This window comes from Amblyomma maculatum, chromosome 11 (assembly GCF_055883805.1).
Source record: "Amblyomma maculatum isolate TAMU_Amacu chromosome 11, ASM5588380v1, whole genome shotgun sequence".
NCBI lineage: Eukaryota > Metazoa > Arthropoda > Arachnida > Ixodida > Ixodidae > Amblyomma > Amblyomma maculatum.
Genome location: NC_139354.1, coordinates 137,659,292 through 137,678,182, shown reverse-complemented (window position 1 = coordinate 137,678,182; position 18,891 = coordinate 137,659,292). Strand labels below are relative to the sequence as shown.

At 48.6% G+C, this 18,891-nt stretch overlaps 1 protein-coding gene across 23 annotated transcripts in view; it reads right to left on the bottom strand.

The window, feature by feature from the left end:
* LOC146175052 (CUGBP Elav-like family member 1-A) overlaps positions 1 to 18,891 on the bottom strand; it is a 566,960-nt gene that overhangs the window by 173,905 nt on the left and 374,164 nt on the right. For all 23 annotated transcript variants that reach the window (XM_084584452.1, XM_084584454.1, XM_084584456.1 and 20 more), the window contains one exon: positions 13,152 to 13,200. In XM_084584452.1, the coding sequence (XP_084440578.1) occupies positions 13,152 to 13,200 (49 nt within the window). The remainder of the gene's footprint in view (positions 1 to 13,151; positions 13,201 to 18,891) is intronic.

Sequence of the window (18,891 nt, the reverse complement as noted above, 5' to 3'; positions counted from 1 at the left end):
AATGACTGACCATGGCATCAGTACCTTGTTCGCGACTTGTAATACGTCAGAAATGTTAGAAATAATGTCTCTGGAGCTGGATAAGCGACCCAGGCACTTGCTCCACGCCCCGGCCTGCAGGCGAAGACGACCCGCGCACTCCCAACGCTGCAAAAGCTACGGTCGACTACGGAACAGGGAAAAACGCAGCGTTACACGCGAAAGCAGTGGGGAGGTATTAGACAGTTTCAGTTTCACGTACGTGAACGAGAGAAGTCTATGTAGCCGGTACGCATGTCGTTTGCAACCCTTATAGTTACACGTTCGCGACGCACGTCGTTCCTAGCTCAATTTATTCACAAGCACGGACACTGTTGCAGCCACTCTAATACAAGACGAGTCAAAAGCAAGCCATTCGCCCGGCCTCAGTATAGCCACTCTAATACAAGATGACGAGCAAGTCTCGCGAGACAATTGCTATGGCAACGACAAACGCTACTTCGTCAGGCTGAGGGTAAGAGTGGGAAGTTGAAGGCGAATACAACACTTTAGAACATGTTATCGCGTCGAGAGATTAGCGAAGAAGCTGTTACCGCTGTGAACCGGGCGCTTTGGACGCCGCCATGTTGTCAGCGCTACGAGTACGCCAACAACGCGAGGACCTCAACGTGAAAATCCGAATCTCACGTACGTCCGTGACGCGGGCCCATCACGTCCTACGCATGCGCACTGGTCGCACTTAGGCGTTTCACGTACGTGAAGCTTCCACGTACTTGAAACTAAAACTGTCTATTTAGAACAGCACGACGCTCGAGCTCAGCGCTCTAGAGGCCGCATCCCTGGCGCTGGAAGAGAAATTCGGCTTGCAAATATCCGCATACACCGAGAGCCAGGGCACTGCAGGCGGCAGAGGTAGCTGGCGTGCAATCTTTTCTGCGTTGGGAAGGGCATATCCCGGGGAGGAGACGACGGCGACGACCTCGACGGAGCGGTCGCAATCCGCGGAGAAGCGACGTCTTCCCGTGAAGAGGACAGAGACGCGTAAGCGGCTTCAATTTCGCGGGGGCATAGCTCAGCGCAACGACACCGGCGCCGAAGGGTATTGCTCCATAGCGACAAGCGGGAGAAAGGACGACGAGAGGGCAAGGAGGAGGGAGATTGAGGGACGGGGCCAGAGAAAGTTAACACGAAAAAGCAAACAAAAGAGAAAATACGAACGACAGGACAAAGAACGCAACCTCGAAATTCTGTACAGAGAAATGGAGGCAAAAATGCAACGCTAGCGAAACAAAAAAAAAAAAAAAAAAACAGAATCATCGCCAGGGAAGAAAAGAAACAACGACTGAGACATGATAAGTGCAAACGGAGAAAACAAAAACGGAGACAGGAAAACAAAATGAGGAAGCGCTAGGGAGGGAGGAAGCAAACAAAAAGTAAGGATGGGTTAGGAGGCACGGAGGGAGCGCGAAGAAAACGAACCGGCTATGGTAGCTCCGCCAAACGACGACGCCCTGTTTACGCGCTGTTCAAGCTGCACTTGCTGGAAGAACGCGCTAGGTAAGTAGGCGACAGGCGACGACATTGCGCCTGCGCTCTACTCAAACACCAACTGCAGCATTGTTCGGGGCCCCACTGTGTATATGCACAAGCGTGCCGACTTTACACGTGCCACTTCGACCGCAAAAAAAAAAAAAAAAGAAAGTCAGCATGATTATATATATATATATATATATATATAAATGAGGGAGTGGGCTTGGAGTCAACAAACGGACATATGAAAGTGCAATATGTGGAGCGATCGGCGGAGCCACTTGAGGTCCATGAACTCGCAGATGTGCGATGACGGCTCAATATCATTCGCGGCCTTAAACAGCGTTATAAAGTGAAAATCAATTATCAGGTACAGAGTGACTAAGCACTTTTGTGCACGACGGCGCGAGGATTCCGCAAGAGGGCTCCCATTAAGTCGGGCTAAATTGAGGGCGGTATCTTAGCACAGACACGAAAATTAATCAGGCAAGAAAACACAAACAGGTGCTGAGTGTGTAACAGCAGAATGAATAAGAAAACACGGGCGAAGGGGGTACGAAGGTCACTGAAGGAAAGACACCGCGGCAAATCAAAGCCAGGACACCAAATGTCAACGTGAGGAAAAGGCGCACGCACGCACATAGAGAAAGAGAATAAGGAATACAATGGAGAGGTATTCAAGAGGTGCAATGGCCTCAAAACACGGCTTTCTCGGCTTCTATACGAAGGGGCCGCAGTAGGCAGAGAACGAAACAACAACAACAACAACAACAACAACAACAACAATAATAATAATAATAATAAAAGGGCAGATGAAGAGACGAACGGCGAAAGCACAGGACGACGTCAGGACCAAGTCAGAGATAGGATGAACAAAGGAATAAATATATCTTAAAAAAAAAGAAACAGGCTCACACCAACCGCAAAGCAGGCAGTGTTCACACAAACTGCGTAAACAGCGGGGATATTCGACGAGAAAATAGCATCCGAGAGGAGAGAAAAAGGATTCAAGCACCGCCGGCCAACGTTCACAAGTCCCGGGCGCTTTCCAATCTCTGCCTCCGATGGTAAGGAGGAGGGAAATGATGGGGACGGGACCAGTAGGGAGCAGCCACACCTTCTCCTCCCAGAAACAGCGAAGAAAGAGGAGAGAGAGGAAATATCTTCTCCCATTTTCCAGAGAACACAGTGAGACAAGAGATGGAAACGTGAACATGAAGGGAAATATATTTAAGACGACACAAAGACCCGAAATTCTGTGGTGCATGTCAAATATGTGAGCTCCGAAAGCGGAATAGAGAATAGGGAGAAAAGAAACAGGAATGAGATGGGAAGAACAGAGCTTTGCTCTTTCTCTAGAATATCGAGGCAGTAAGGTGCAGTGACGGCTGGCGAGAAAGATTTGCGGGCGAGGATCGACGAAATCGAAACGAGCGGCGCACTCGTGTCAGGACCTATCGCACGTCCGGTTGCAAAATGTATGGACTCAATGGTCACTAACGCTGATGGCAAACCTGACATCACGCGCACCCTACGGCACTAACAGCGCCCCAATGCAACATTCGTTGCAAAACAAATCGAGTTTCAAACGGAACTGTGCGCGGCACGACTGGTTCAACACAACGCTATTGGTCGTACTTCAGAAAGGCTACGCTGACAAGCAAAGACAAAAGGACGCGGGCGAATGACGTTTCCCCACGAGTGACCTTCTTGGCGGCGGCGAATTTTGAGTGGTAACGATCGTGACCTCATCTCGCGCTGTCAAATTGCGACATCCACTGCTGCACCGACGTCATCCAATCCGTTCTCGCACTCGAACACGTACGACGCCTCTTCGGCCATTACAGGGTCGTTTTTTTCTTCCTCTTTGTGTCCCCACTCAATGAACTGAAGTGTATTAGCAATGCCATGAAGAAGAGCTAACATAGCACCGATACCGTCACCAAAAGAGGGGATCCCCTGCACGGCGGCCGGCACTCGGCACAGGAAGGCGGAAGTCGTTATTCATACGAAAACTTTATCCCTCTTCTGGCGCTGCACGGAATTAAGGAAGCACGACTGGAATACTGAAGGGCGCCAGAGGTTTTGGGAGCGAATGAGGAAAAGGGAAGGAGACGGCGCGGCCCGCCAGACTGCATGTCGCCCCGGTCCGCCCACGTCGAAGTCTTCACAAGCTCGCTTCCACTCGCTGGTCGTATTCAAGAAACCGCAAACGCAGAAGGAGGCAAGAAAACAAAGAGCCGGGAAAAGGATATGCAGAATCGGGCTCCCCCTTTTTCAAACAGCAGCGAATATGCCGAGAAGAAACTTGAGAACAGTCAAGAAAAAGAACAGCAAGACAAAGCTCGGGAAATAACAGAGATGAAAAAAAAAAAAAAAGCGGCACCAAGTCGGCAGGCGAGCGCGTCAGGGCGTTCGCCTCAAGCCTGATATAGAGAAGATTGGGAGGAAAAAAAAAAGAGAGACTAGGGAAGGAAAGAGGGGGAGGGAGAGGAGAAAATCCTCTGCCTCAAAGAACAGGGCGATGATCAAAAACACAGAAAAAAAAAAAAACAGCACGATAAAGGACTACAGACAAGGAAAAATAATAAGTTCTGCATGTACAAAGACGACGAAAAAAAAAAAGAAACGCTGGAATGACAGGACATCGAAAGTCAGCCATGCAGACGAAAATGAAAAAAAAAAAAGGACAGAACGACATAAGCTTTCGGAAAACATAAGAAACTTTGCATACAGTATACGCGGAGTGAATACCAGAGATGCTGGGAACACACAAAAAAAAGGGGGAACAAAAGACTGCAACAACAACAACAACAACAACAACAAAAAAAAATTAAGAACGCACGAATAAAGAAATATCTCGAAGTTAGCTAGAAATGTCTTTCCGTCCTCGGCACACGTTTTCGTGGCAGGTTCCGGTGTGCGAAAGCGCAGCGAAAGAATCCTTGAAAAACGCACGGCCGGTGTCGCTAAGTGGCAAACAAAAGCCGAGGCGTCACCTCACGCTCCGCAGATGACAATGTCAAACCTTATTAGCGATAGATTTACGAGAAACGAAGCACTCTTGCGTGGCTAAACTTGCCAACGTCAGATTTTATGAAAAACTTTCGAGAGCCTACACAGCGTAGTACACACCACGGACATGGAAGACAAATTATTGTGCTAGTATTTCCCTTCAAGCAGGCACTTCAGTCACAAGCTATAGCAGAGGCTTCGTGGCATGATGAAATCGAACAAAAAAAAAAAAAATTGGCAGTGGCTTAGCTCTGGTTAAGCCTGGTAAATTGCGTTAGCAATGGCCGCATGGCTACGCTTGTGTGGTTCGACAGTTTGGCTAACACATGACACACAACGATTACGACTGTTCTTCCGGCGATTCTTCAGCGCGCTGTCTTCGCTTGATGGCACTGCGGCGTTCTTGAGCAGTCATGTGTTCATCAGCAGCCGAAGAGGTGGAAGCACTCGGAGAGTTAGAACGTAGTTGCCGAGCTTCATCTTGTGCATGACGCTTAGCATGACGTTCTTCCCGTTCTTCCAGTGTCTCTTGCGCTCGTTGTCTCTTCCTTGCCGCAGCTCGTCGTCGATACCTCTTTAGCAGCCTGCATAGCAAAGCAGACATGGCGAGGGCGAAGCAACGGCGAACCATCTCGCTGCAGCGCGCGGGGCTTTAGCGCGGTGCACCGGTGCCGCCATCCGGCGGAGCTCAACAGAAGCGGTTGATGGATTCGGCTGTTCAAGGTCACGCGAAGGCGTCCGCAGGGGATACGCGACGGCTCGAAACCTGGCGCAGTACTGCTATCGCAATAAAATAACGACCGTCTAAAACAGCGATTAGAAGCTACATACTTTCACTTCGGAGAACAAAACTCCCGCCACCACGAGGCGCTGAGGTGCACAAATTTTTGCCACGTCCCTGTGCCACGGCCCCAAGTCCTCGCTTCGGGTGTCAGCCGCCGGGATCCGGTAAGAACGTTTTAGGAAAAAAAGTGCCCGGAAGGAACGTCCGCGGAAAAATGGCGCTATTTGTGAAGTAGGAAAAAATGCCCCCAAACGAGGGTTGTAGTCTGTTCTGTAGGAAGTAGAATTCGTTTCCCCTTGGCGAGCTATGACATGGCGGCCATGTCATATGGCGTCATGACGTCACGCACCCTGACGTCTGGAGTGCCCTGTAATGTCAGCGGCCAACTACCACCTGCCGGAGGCATGCCCGCTCCTTCTCGCTCGCAAAGCCGAGGCCGTATTTTCTGGAGAAAGCTGACGCGTTAGAAACGAAAAATGGTGCACTATTGCTATTGCACTATTGCACTATTTTAATTTATTCTGTCATCTCATTTCTTCCTGTCGATCGCCTTTTCATTTCGCCCCCCTTACTCTTCGACATCTTTCCATTTCCGTTGTCCCAGTTCAAGTGGTTCACCAATGGAGATAGCAGATACCGGGGCGGCGAGAATCTTTTCGCTTTCTTCTGTTATTTTAATAAGCAACCACTAACAACAAGAACCACATAGTGAACGACAAATAAAAATAGGAATTCAAGCATCTCGATCAATCTGCGTGCCAGAAAAAAAGAATACTAGGAATACTCATGAGACCATAATTGCGGAGCTATTTTATTTTAAGCTTTCCCCATTTTTGTCTTAGTTTTTTTCCCCTGTGGCAAGCGCCGGCTAGCTTCTTACCGGAACAAATGGAAGAAAGCGAAGCCGCCAACAGAGCCCACAACCGAGCGCGCGACATAATGGGGATGCGGGAAGCAACAGCGACGGAAGAGAGGCGCCAGAGCAGAGTACGGACAACTGCGCAGTGATTGGCGCACTCGCTTCCCCGGTCGTCACGGTCTGCTGCGCATCGCGACGGGGTCTGCCGGAAGGGAAGCTCAGATATCCCGGAGGAAGTGACGCGCATTTCCCCGGTACCTCCGTTGGCGGACGCACGAAGACATCACACATACAAAGGCGACTGATGTACTTGAGGAAAGAAGAGGATGGGTGAAACGAAAACAATAAATAACGAAAGCGGAGGCAGTCGGGAAACATACAGAAATAGAGGGAGGCGTGTAAGGGAGGCGATACGATCTGATTGCAAATGGAACAGCGAGAAGACAGCGGCCCGAAACAGTGACGAACCTAGCGAACCGATGCGGAGGAAAACCAGTAGAGGGATATGTACCCGACCGTGCGAGGAAAGCGGTGCGACCTAAAGCGTCCGATAAGGTACGGTGCCCGGTTTTAACGTTACGCGCCACTGGTGTCGGGACGAACTTTCCGTCGGAAAGTAACGCGTACACCTCTCCACTGGACGGAGACGGACATGTAAAGGGAATATTGCTCGAATATTTAGGAGAATTCCTCAAGATGGAGTAATTTTAATAAGGTAGGAATTACTCATTGACATTGACAATAGTGGGTGTCAATGAGTAATTACCCCGTTACTGCAAGGCGTATACGAGCACACTTGAGAGAGAGAGAGAGATGAATCCTCTTCAGAACGAGGCGACCGCGTCGGCACGTCTCACGTCCGCTCGCGAAAAAAAAAAAAGCAAAAACAAAAATCTACGAAGATCCCTTCTGTGTTCTTCTGTATCTTTTACAAAATACTTCTGTATTTTTGTGGGGCCAGTTCAAACTTTCACCGTTCAAACTCAGTTCGAACGTCGACACTGCAGACCTATCGAGAGCCAATCATCATTAAAGAATGAGGAGAAGCCAATAGCTCCTTCTCGGCTGTGCCTTCAATAGACGCGTTGCCTTTCACTGCCAACTTTATTCCGCTACACAATCAACAGTTTGAGTCTGAGAGAATAAAAGATACGACCAAAATGTAACATTTTATGCCTATTCAAAGACGGGGAGCTCTTGCGCGCTAAGCTTTCACTGCGAATGCTTTTTCTTTTTTTTTTTTTTCTGCTGCGTGTTGCTGGCCTTCAATGAACAGCGACCGGAGATGGAAACCACGAACTCGCGGTGGACGATCATATAGTTGACGGCTACGCCACTAGGCCACTGTGGAGGGTCGTGGAATGAGGGCATGTTAGGGTAAAGCGAGGAAAGGTTTCTGATCATTTAAGTAGCAAGTAAAATCAAAAAGTACGCGCAGAAAACAAGTAAACAGCGCCAAGTGCAGTGGAGCGCTTCAAGTCAATAAAAAGCGGCGTCGGATGGAACGAATCCTGGTATTGAAAAAATAGCACATGCGAGCATTTGCTTGAATACTGCTTTACATCGTCTTTATTTCGCAAAAATAACTTATTTTACAAAAAAAAAAAAATACGAAGGTCTGCAAAATGCATTCAGTTCCTAACATCTACTGCATAACAGAAAATGTAGGCTCTTCCAATAGAAGCATTTTTATGAAGCATTCAAGCCCAGTTGTTGCTTGGTTGTTCAAGCCCAGTTGTTGCTTGGCCGTTTTCAATGCGTATTGTTGATTTCTGAAGTTACGCCTACCCCTTATTGTACCCGATCTTGGCAAGAACGGTCACAAGTGGATGAGGGAGATAAAATTCCGCGGTCAACCTCTGAAGGAAGGTACGAGCGAGCCGACAAATCAAAAACTGTCCTTATAGATGTAGACGAACGCCTTCACGCTGTGGGCACAACCGTATATAAAGTAAATAAGGTTAACAATGTCGGATATCGTTATAAAACTGCTGCTCTAAAACCAACAAAGCATATGTTTCAGGGTTAGCGGTCACTAAGTGGTTATTCGGCCCGCCTGTTCCCGGCGCAGTACGCCTAGTACTTCCTGTGTTAATAATTCGCAGCGTTTATTCTTTACATATCCTTAACCGCAGTCTTGCTTGTTTTACAATGCGCGGATAAAGATCTTCGCAGGAAAGGAAACAAAAAAAAAATAATAAAACAGGAAAACGGCGAACGACGATAATGCGAGGCTAACAAAGGTCCCCTCTGTACACGCTAGACGCCAACCCCTTTGCAGCTGCTGCTGTAGCTGGAGAGAAATGAGCGGCGCCGCAGACTGTGCCCGCGCCACGTGTCCGCACGCAACAACTGTCCCCTGCCAACAGCACAGCTATTTAAACAATACACGAACGACGACGCCCCGGAGAGCTGTCGGCGGCAATTCGCGTTAGCGCGAATAGAGACGTCATGCGCTTGAGTCGGCTCCTTCAAAAGTTCCATGCAGTACTGAACTATAGTAGTACTATATAGCAGCACCGAATAGTTATAGTTCGAGCGCTTATCAGAGGAACGAACTGCAGTTTACCGCAAGTGATACCTTGCACCTGGGAAGCTACTAGTTATCTACATCGTGAAGGTCCCACTGCAGAAGAAAAGGTTTACCTTCATCGGGCTGGACGCTGTCGACAGCAGTCGCTTCCGTCTAAAGCATTGTGCCCGACAATGCGGCTTATATTAAATTATATGTCTACGGTCGCTAGCGTAGTTGTACCAGCTACACCAGCCACATGCAGCGAAAACATTGAAAACTGTGTAGACAGAGAAAAACAAAACAAGAAGCGGTAACGACACGTACAACATTTTGGGAACTACAGGTGTAAGAGGATAAAGGTGTGGATCACTGCACACACTGCTTAGGAGTAAAGCTTGCTCTTTACAGGCGACTGACTGGTTATCGCCAAAAAGGTTAACTCCACGCTCCCTCGTCGGATAAGCTGTTGGCCAAGTTCAATGGTATCCTGGAGAATTACCGCATCCCCCCCGCAGCACCGATCTTTATAACCAAGTACTACGGATGAATTTGAAAGTACTTAATACCCAGCTGCACTCTTCTACACTGGGGGCCACAAAGCAGTCTTCTCCAGTCTTCGGACAAAATAAGGACGGCTTCTCGAAAAACAACATATTCAAGTACACTGCGCCTAATTAAGCATACATAGACCCACAACATCTCTCTCCCTCTTTCCCCACCTCAACCAGTGCGCGCAGCGGGACGTCTTCGGTCGAACAGAGCGCAGGCAGCGGTGACAGCGACCCTCCAGCGAAGCGAGTGTGCGCCTCACGAGAGTTCTGAGGCCGAGCTTCTGGCCCCGGCAGCAATCCATTGTTCGTCTTCGCAAAGCGCTCCGAACAAACAATAGGAAGACGGAACGCTCCACGCCAAGACGAGCAGGGGGAAAGTAGCTTACGTGGTGATACGTGCCGGCCCTGTTCACGATCCCCGCTGTCCCAAGGGGCCACGTTATGTACGCAAAAGGCGCACACGTGCGACTGAGACCAAGAAACGCAAACAAGCGCGAATAAGCCGCTACGGTGAAGCGCGCCATAAAACGGGGACTGATAAGCCAAGAACGCATATGGCGCTGACTAGAAGGTATGTTTACACACAGAGGAAAAGAAATAGCTGGCTCTCCATAACAAACGACTCCAGTCTGGCGACGGTTCTAAAACCTAAAAGGTATGCGACCTCACGAGTTTTAAACATAAACTCGCGAGGTTGCTCACAAATGAAGCCAACCATTACGTCCCCTTAGGCGCCGCTACAACAGAACGATATTGGGCGGTTTCCAATCTGCTGCGCAACCGTAGCCTTAAATAAAGAATAGAGAAAGGGTTCTTAGAGCTACATTTACAGCTACAGAGTATAGGGATCTTCGATATGGAGGTTGGCAGCCTCATGAAGCTGCCTCTCGTGGTGCCTGCGCCTGATACGCACCCAACTCATCATCCAAGCTGCACTGACTTGGCGACTAGCATGTCACACATCTCGGTTATCTGATGGGTACGATCGAGTGCCAGCACATCAAATACACCTTTTGTTTTTCGTTGTGCCCATCTGCTCTAAGGCTGAGGTTATATCTGGCGCATCCAGTTGACAGTGACATACTTATATGAAATTCGAGGAAACTCTATATGCTCAGTCTTTCCACCTGCCATCAACGTAATCAGTGGACATGCTCTACCTCGTCGGTTGTCTTCAACATAGAATACTGAGAGGTTACATCTGATCTTTACAGTGATCTTTGAGGCGTGCAAATAATTGCTGAAACCAAGAAGACGACGCGCGGCCAATTCATCGCAATTCTTCCGAAAGGCCGCGTATACTGCAAACCGAGAATGGCTGGACCTCAGCTGCGCTGCTACGACGATGCTCCAATGACAGCTACGAAGGCAGCTGCAGTTAATTCGGATTTCTTTTCGTACAGCTGATTAACACTGTCACGTGGCTTTCGACCAATAAAACGAGAAAAAAAAACCCGAAGATGAAAGAGAAATGTGAAGCGGTGAAAGCACCACCTTCTCCTGAACGCGTGCACGGATGGATATCCCTTACAAAAATGGATATTGAATTTCTGTTACCCACGTAATGTGTTTTTGATGAGTCATCAACCACTCAAAGGAGATTCAAGATTAGATCTGTTTTAACATCATATCCGCAGCAGACTTTCCTTTGAGATCACACATGAAGTTTTGTGCTTGGAAAACGCAACAGTATTTTTGGGTAGGATCTAATGTGGAAATACATTGATTTTCTCAAATGAGGAAATGTATACATCACTAAGTGAATATATATTATTTCCTTGTTAACTGCACACTTTCAGAGCCATATGTTTTCATTTCTGATTAGCATATGTAGGGTGTTGGCTAAGAAACAATTTTTATGTGTTTTAACATGAGATCCGCAACAGACTTCCGTTTGAGATTACGCAAGAAGTTTTGTACTTGGAAAACACAACAGTATTTTTGTATAGGAGCTAATGTGGAAATACATCGACTTTTTCAAATGAGGGAAATTATACATCACTAAGCGAATGTATATTCTTTACTATGTTTTCATTTCTGTTTAGCATGCACTGTAAAAACAAAAACAACTTTTTGGACATTTGTTTCATTCAAAACACGCTTACACCCTGCGTCTTGGGTGTTTGTGCCATTGTAAATCACTTCTTGCCAAGCGAATGGGTGCTGTGGTTGGACAATATGCTTGAGGGTGTTACGGGCAAGGATATTGTTGTGTACGCGAACCGACGCACTGCCACACCGCCTCCAAGCAAACGGACGAAAGGCCGCTCCATTTCCAATGCCTCCTTGCACCTGCGAGCAGGCCGTTTCGGAGAGACCAGCAGGGGTACCCCGGCCTGCGCCGACGACGACGCGCGGACGTAACCCGAGTCGTGCTTTGACTCGGAACTGGACCGTCCTGGGAGCACTTGCGCGACCAGGGCACGAGAAGCAATGCCTTCTTTATAATGCATGATATTTTGCGTGTTTCTTAAGCTTTCGAGCTCCTTCTTGTTCTGCGTATAGATTAGCCGAGCCCTCAGTCATCGCATCGCTTCCCTAAATGTTTAGATACGAATAAGATTTAGTTACCAGTAAAATAGTGTTGGCGCTGCTGCGCTTGGTCGCACTTTTTTTTTTCCTTAAAGTTTCGTGCTACAGCTCCGTGTTCAGCGAAAATTACGCCCAAGGTAGCAACCACCGAAGAGCCAGCGCTGATAAATTTGCCAGCGATGCCAAACTCGACATGTTAAAATTACTGCAGTGGACAAAATAGTGCGCATAGGTATCTAGAACATCAGATGCAAGTTCTAATGGTCAAGAAGTTGTAATTGTTAGAGCAGCCGCAATGGCCTGTAACTTCGAAACATGCTTCAAAACATTAAGTCCCAATCTTATGAATGCAGTCCAGATATAAGAAGCAAATACGCTACCATCGTGACCAGTTCCCCGAGTGGCCGAGTGGTTAGCGTAGAAAGCTACGGAGTAATAAGTACCGAGTTCGAATCGCGCCAGAGGTGCAGTTTTTTTTTTCGCTTAGTTAATTTTTTTTTTAGCTTTTTTTAATGTAGTTGAGGTGCTTCGCTACGTTTTAGCTTTTACTTTTTATCCAAAAGTGCTCATTGGTCAACACTCATGAACAACACACAAGAAATGCACACATTAGGTACCAACCAGAAACACGGTGGCCAACTTTCTTGTGAAACTCATCAAAAATGCATCAAGAAAATGTATAGAAATGTTAATGTGCATGATGAGGAATGTAATTAACATTTAATCAGAAACTCATTAAGCTTTTTTGTAAGGGATAATACAAATTACGAACCTAAATCTCAGCTCTCAGATTAGTTGAAGCCCTACGGAGCGAACTTGGCCAACGCAGGGACACGCATTCCCAAGATCCTTGAAGACCTTCAGTAACGCATCAAGCACACATTGTTTGCAACCGACGCACATCGACAACGGCCTTGAAGGAGGTAACTTTTTTTCTTTTTGACGAGTAGCACAAGACGAGGCAAACGTGTGGCTCATGCTGTTCTATGATATCTCGATATCGCACGTGACCAATCAGTTAGGTGCCCGCGAGAATCACGTGAACGATTTGCGCGAAGCATTCAATGCTGCATCAACGCCAACACCATTACACACGGAAGCAGGAGAGTATGTATAGCTGCGTGCTCCCTATCGTCTGTGCAACGAAACAAAGAGAGGTGAACAAAACTGACACCATATCTTTTTTTTGTGCTTTTGTTTTTCATCCCCCGACCGAGCCATTCCATGCTGTACAGTCGTCAGAGGGCACCTCAAGTTTTACTTAATGTGCAGAAAAAATTCAAGATGAACGTGTAGCTCGAATTATATGGTGTGAATGGTCCCAAAAGCGGGCACCGAAGGCGAGCAGAGAAGGCGAAGATGCAGATTAAACGCCGAAACACTTACCGTTTCTGTTTTCGCTATCAGCCGGTTTCATCTGTATCGGATGGTGCATCTGCAAAGAGAAAAAAAAAAAGGTGGGATTAGATTTCGTGAATGCTACAAATTGCCTTTTTTCAGTACATATACGTATAAGTAGGATCCATCTTTAGCCTTTTTTATTATTATTATTTTTTTTGTGTGGGACAGTAATGATGCTGAAGCAAAGCGGCTCTTACGCCGATACTGGTCGGGCTGCTCGAAAAGAGTCGAGTATGCTGACAAGATAACAATGGGACCCAGAGTTGCGTTAGACAGCAGCTCGTTGGCGAAAAAAACCCGGAACATTATTATGGCCTCTGCTGAAACACTGCGTGCAGAATGCTTGCGTTGTGTTGGTCAGCCTCGTATTTTGCACTGGGCAAGGTAAACACTCAAACACGTTTAACTGCCCTCAACGCGCTCAATTTATATACACCGCTTTCAAGAGCGGACTAGCAACTCCAGTGACTACATTTCCAGGTTAAAGCAAACATTTACCACCGCTGCGCTGGAACAACATGTAGCAGGTCAGCAAACAAACGGACACACCCGCAAAAGGCACAATAGGAGCTCGACTCCATTACCGCTCCGGGCGAAAACTTCACGTCGTTTAAGTCTGTTTCTGGCAAGCACTCAAAATGAACAACGCGGCTAACTCGAGCATGAACCGACCAACGGTCTTTTTCGCCACACACGCGTGAGTCAAGCGGGAACACATGCGAAACAAAGAGGGGAACGGGCGGACGAAACGCAGAACTGTTTTATCGGAGATCCCCGCCACAGTAGGGCGCCCGTAAACAAGCCCACCGCCGATGGCAGGGCGTATATACACAGAACACCAAACATCCTGCGGGCAGACAACGGGTATTCTTGGGCCGGACAGTGTTTACGAAACGTGCCCTTTCCGCCGGCTCGTGCATTTGGAAAGGCACACCAACTCGTATACGGCCTCCAAATGCTGGCTCATCCGTTCCGCACGGAGCTGGCTCCATTTGAACGGAGCAAAGAATGGCGCTTTGTAATTCGACTCCTTTAAACCAATATGGAGAAGGCGCCTGCAAGGCATGCTAACCGCAGTCCTCGGCGGACACAACAACTGTACCACAGTGCGGTGGAAACCATGACTATGGCTTGCAACGCACTGCTGTAGTTTCACGTCCTTAATGCGTTCTCGTCCATGGTCCTCCCAGGACTCTGGTGCTAGTCCATTATAACTGCATGGCGTCGTTTCACCCCAGGCACACAATGATTCGACACAACATGCTTGAAAAGATACGACCTTTTTTTTTTCCATCTGGTTGCGACAGGAGAGGAGCGTAAGGTCAGAACTCTCCACAAGCGCAAGCGACGGTATACGTGTTCAGAGCATCTAAAACCCGCTAGAGAGGCCCAGTTCGAAAATGCAGCAGGCAACAGGATACTTCCAATAAAAAAAAAAAAAAAAAAAAAAAAAACTGGGTGAGAAAATAAGAACCCAAAAATGCTTCAACATTGCGGACGCCAAGTCAGCTCGACGTCTAGCGTTTCCTCCGTGCCTGCGGCCCAACAGATTGCACGAAGATCAGTGCGCAAGCTCCTTTTTAGTGGACGCTCGGGAAACCATCTGCAGGCAAACGGAGCCTCTTGAGCAATGGCTGCGCTGACGGAAGTGCCGGTACAACAACAAAATGGCTGGACAGTTTACCTAAGAGTATGGGCAGTTGGAAAAGTGGCGCAGATCATAGTGGAAAATGTAATATTATGAAGCGAAAACAAGTTGTTCCAACTTTTGTAAACAACAATCGAAAACAAATGGATAACAAGGCAGGTCTGTCCGGATTACAGGGGAAAACGCTGTAAGGACGCGCGGTCAGTGCGCAGTTGTCAAAAATACCGAACAACCTGTTCCGGTATCATCAGACTGAACGAGCACCTGCAACCATGATGTCGATTTTTCTGATAATGATTTCTGAGCGTGAAAGCTTATGCGCCTATCGTTGCACTCTTCCTTCTTTTTTTTTTTAATGTAGCCACCCGCGAGTGATCCCACCAGAAACTATGAACATCGACCAAACCTATGAATATTAGACACTTATTTTGACACCACTGAAAGATCAGTGCAGAGAGCCAACATAGCTTTAGCAAATTTATTTAGATGTAGGTTGTCCATGGGTTATAATATATAACGTTATTTCACCGAAACCAAACAACGAAATTCCGCCATACAAGTCAACCATCGATCGATGTCAATGTCCCTGCCACCAGCCGAATTTCTCCCTCTCTCGCAAATTTCTCGCCCGTCAGCGCACACAGTCTATGGGCAGAGATTCCGACCCAAGAATGCCGTTACCCGAAGCAAGAAGAAAGCGCGCAACGCTACTCTTTTCTCTCAGCGTGTCGGCGGCGGAAACAATGGCGTGCGCGTTCTTAAGAGAGTCGTTCTGCAGATGGCGCTGGCCCTCCCGTCTTTTGACGAGTCGATTCTTGGCGCCAAAGAGCCGATTGACGGCATTCCCCGAAACGCCTCGGGAGAGCTGCCGCTGGCAGGACAACGACCGCTCTTCACTACACGACCACGCACTTTGGTACGCGTAGCCTGACGGAAGCAAACCAAGAAAACGAAAAGCGCGGCACCCGGGCCCGTGGTCGCGTCTTTCTCTTTTATTACTACCGCGCATCACGGGCTCACACAAGGGCGAACGCGTATTTGAACTGCGCAGCGGCTGTTGGCATCCCGCCACACTGCCCAGTGCTCTTGATGGACACTTTTCTCGGCTTGTGATCAACGGCTGCACATGATGCCGTCCAAACTTCAACGAATAAAGTATCGGCGGCACGGGTTTTAGGATGCGTCATCGTAAGCGACTTACAACAATAAGGTGTATCGACGGCGCTTCTACGATGACACCACCCGAAGCCGATTCTATAGTACTCGCCCAATTATGCAAACGTGGTATATTTGGCACGCCACCACTCGCGCTCGCAGATTCGATAATTCGCTGAAAACATCGCCTTCTATGGCGGTTCGACTTGACAATGCCGCACTGCTCGCGAAAAGCGAAAATTTAAGTGCCAGTACAGCGGCGACGACACCATTTCTACACGCTGCTGCCAACACGCAGTCTAATACGAATGCGGTATGCGTCGAACAAAGGGAGCAACGCGAGCAACACGCCAGCGGGACCGACACGACGAACAGGAGCGCAGCTTGTATATAGTACGTGCCATCGAATAAAATGAAGGTGTGCGCCGGAAACAAAGAGAAGACGCGAAAGCGACAGCGTGCCAACACAAACCGAGAACAACCGGTGAAAAGGGGAACGACGAGAAAGGGGCGCCCAATCGGGGCCATTAAAAAAGGTCTCCCCGAGAAGCCGTCGCCACCCATCGGGAGTGCGGAGAAACCACCCCCGTACAGTGACGACAACGCTCGTGTCCCTATGCACAGTCAAAGTCGGCATGAAGCAGGGACAAGCGTACAGGGAGGTGGATCGATGCTGACACTTCCACGCGCACAACCCCCGCGGCAGAGGAAGTCTTGCGTCACTCATCAACATTCAGCCCAAGGGGAACGCGCCGCGTCTGAGATGTGGTACATCGCGAAAACACTAAAACCGAAATGAGAGGGGATGGAGATGAGCCTCGCGTCCCGACACGAACGGGGGAATGAGGGGGAAGGGGGGTTATTCCGCGAGGCAAATGCAAAACGTAATCACTCGCCTCAAGCAGCGCGCCCGTCTTGATCGTTGCTACAGGCAGTCATCATGCACGTGAAAAAAGGCGTGCAGTATAGGCTCTTCTAGGCATAGGCAAAGATGAGGACGCAGCTCGCGCGAAATAAAAGAAGCGAGAGGTGTGAAGGACGCTCCTTCGGCGCAATCGAAGGCATCAAACTTGACGGCCATAGCATGTAGCGCCAGAGGGTGCGATCGAAATAGTGGCCGCTCACACAGAGAAAACCGCCAGTAGAGAGAATGAGGTGCCAAAACACCGTCACGAATTGAGCTTACGGAACTTCGATGAACGCCTTTGTTACTTCTAATCTCGTTTTTATCACGTCCTGAGGCGAATTAGAAAGGTTGCGGTGTAGGGCGCCGCGAATATCTGCAGGCCGCTGTCAAACTGCGCGCCTAGGCTACAGAACGCGATGCCGATACAGTCCGTTGGGTCTGGAAGCGGCGCACATCAACGTGAACACATGAGCAAAAGTGGGGGAGAAAAAATAGAACAAGCCGTATTCCGGCTGCTGTCCACGCTGTGCTCATCGAATCCAGACAAACGAAAAAGAGAAAGAAAACACCGAGAAAGGAAAGCGTTCGTCAAAAGAGGCCTAGCGGGATAACGAGGCAAACTAAATAGTAAAGATGCACAAAAAAAGAGAACAGCTGTGAAGCTGGAATGCGAAGATCACGCGACACCGCTTGCTATGCCCGTCATGCATGTTCTCGGGGATCAAAGAAAATTGACGAGTAATGCCCTCCAGGAAAGAAACACAGAATGAAGTACACAGCAAGGTCCACTGAGCAATGGAAGAGCAACAACGTTCCCGAGTTCCAAGATTACAATGACAAAAGAAGGCACAGCGTAGCTACTTTCATCCCAACGCATCCTTGCGGTGTTAGATAAAGCGAGAGTTTGGCCCGGCAGAGAATCACCGCAAGACAGCGACGGCGCCGTCACGCAACTTTTTGCGAAGCAAACACACACGCTGAGGAGACGGAGATGAGGAGAAGAGGGGGGACAATCAGCGACGCTTTTTTTTTTTTTTTTTTCTATCAGGGCCAGGGGCCGGGCGGCCCGAAAGCACTGACAGCCTAATCCTCGCTGATCCGTGCCGCGGACGCTTATCGCGGCCCGGAGCCGTGTTGTAGCCCGATTTTCTTCCACGGCGTGCCCCGAGTGAGTGTGCATGCGTGTGTGTGTGTATGGCGTCGTGTATATGACGAGACGCGTCTCGAAACGCACCAGGCTCAGCCGCTCCCCGCATCATACATTTGCAACGGGTGTCATATCATCAGTAATAAGGCCATGTTTCTCCCCAAAAGGCCCTTGGCCAGACAAAGTAAGCCTTTTTACGGCAAGCAGCGAAGTGGTAGCAGAGCCTGGCACACAGCTGTGAACTCAATGGTCACCCAGGTAACCTCACGTGAGATGAAACGAGGAGGAGGAATACTGCGCTACAGCAGGAACGGGAAATGGGTAGACTCGCTACTAATCTATTTTTGGACGAACCGACGGAATGTCAACAGAAAAATATTGCTAGCAATGGCGCAGGTGTACCACTTTGTGTGGTTCCTGGGCTTTTCCGCGCACATACGCCTTCTGTTTGTCCAAATATTGAATTAGTTGCGAGTCTGTGCATTCCTTCTTTTCTGGCTCGTCTTTGTCTCCATTGCAGCGCAGTGACCTCTAATTCATTAAACGATGAGGGGATATACCGCGACGTCCGTAAAAGAAATGTTGCCCACTGAAAGAGGAACATGAAGTCGAAGCATGCACACCTGGCTTGCAAGCCAGCAGGGTTGACCGGCATGGAACTCAAACCTGCCGCTTCCACCATGGAAACAAAGTCGTTTCCATGGAAATGACTTCGTGTAGAGAAGCTGCCTCAACTGAAGATCCGAGACAGCGCAGAATGGAAAGGCCCAGGTGACAGTATAAAATGTAGCGAACACTTTTCTGCAGCCCGCTCTGCGCAGCCGGCAGCTGCAATGTACACCCTTTGTCAAAAGTTTAGAGCCCAGGA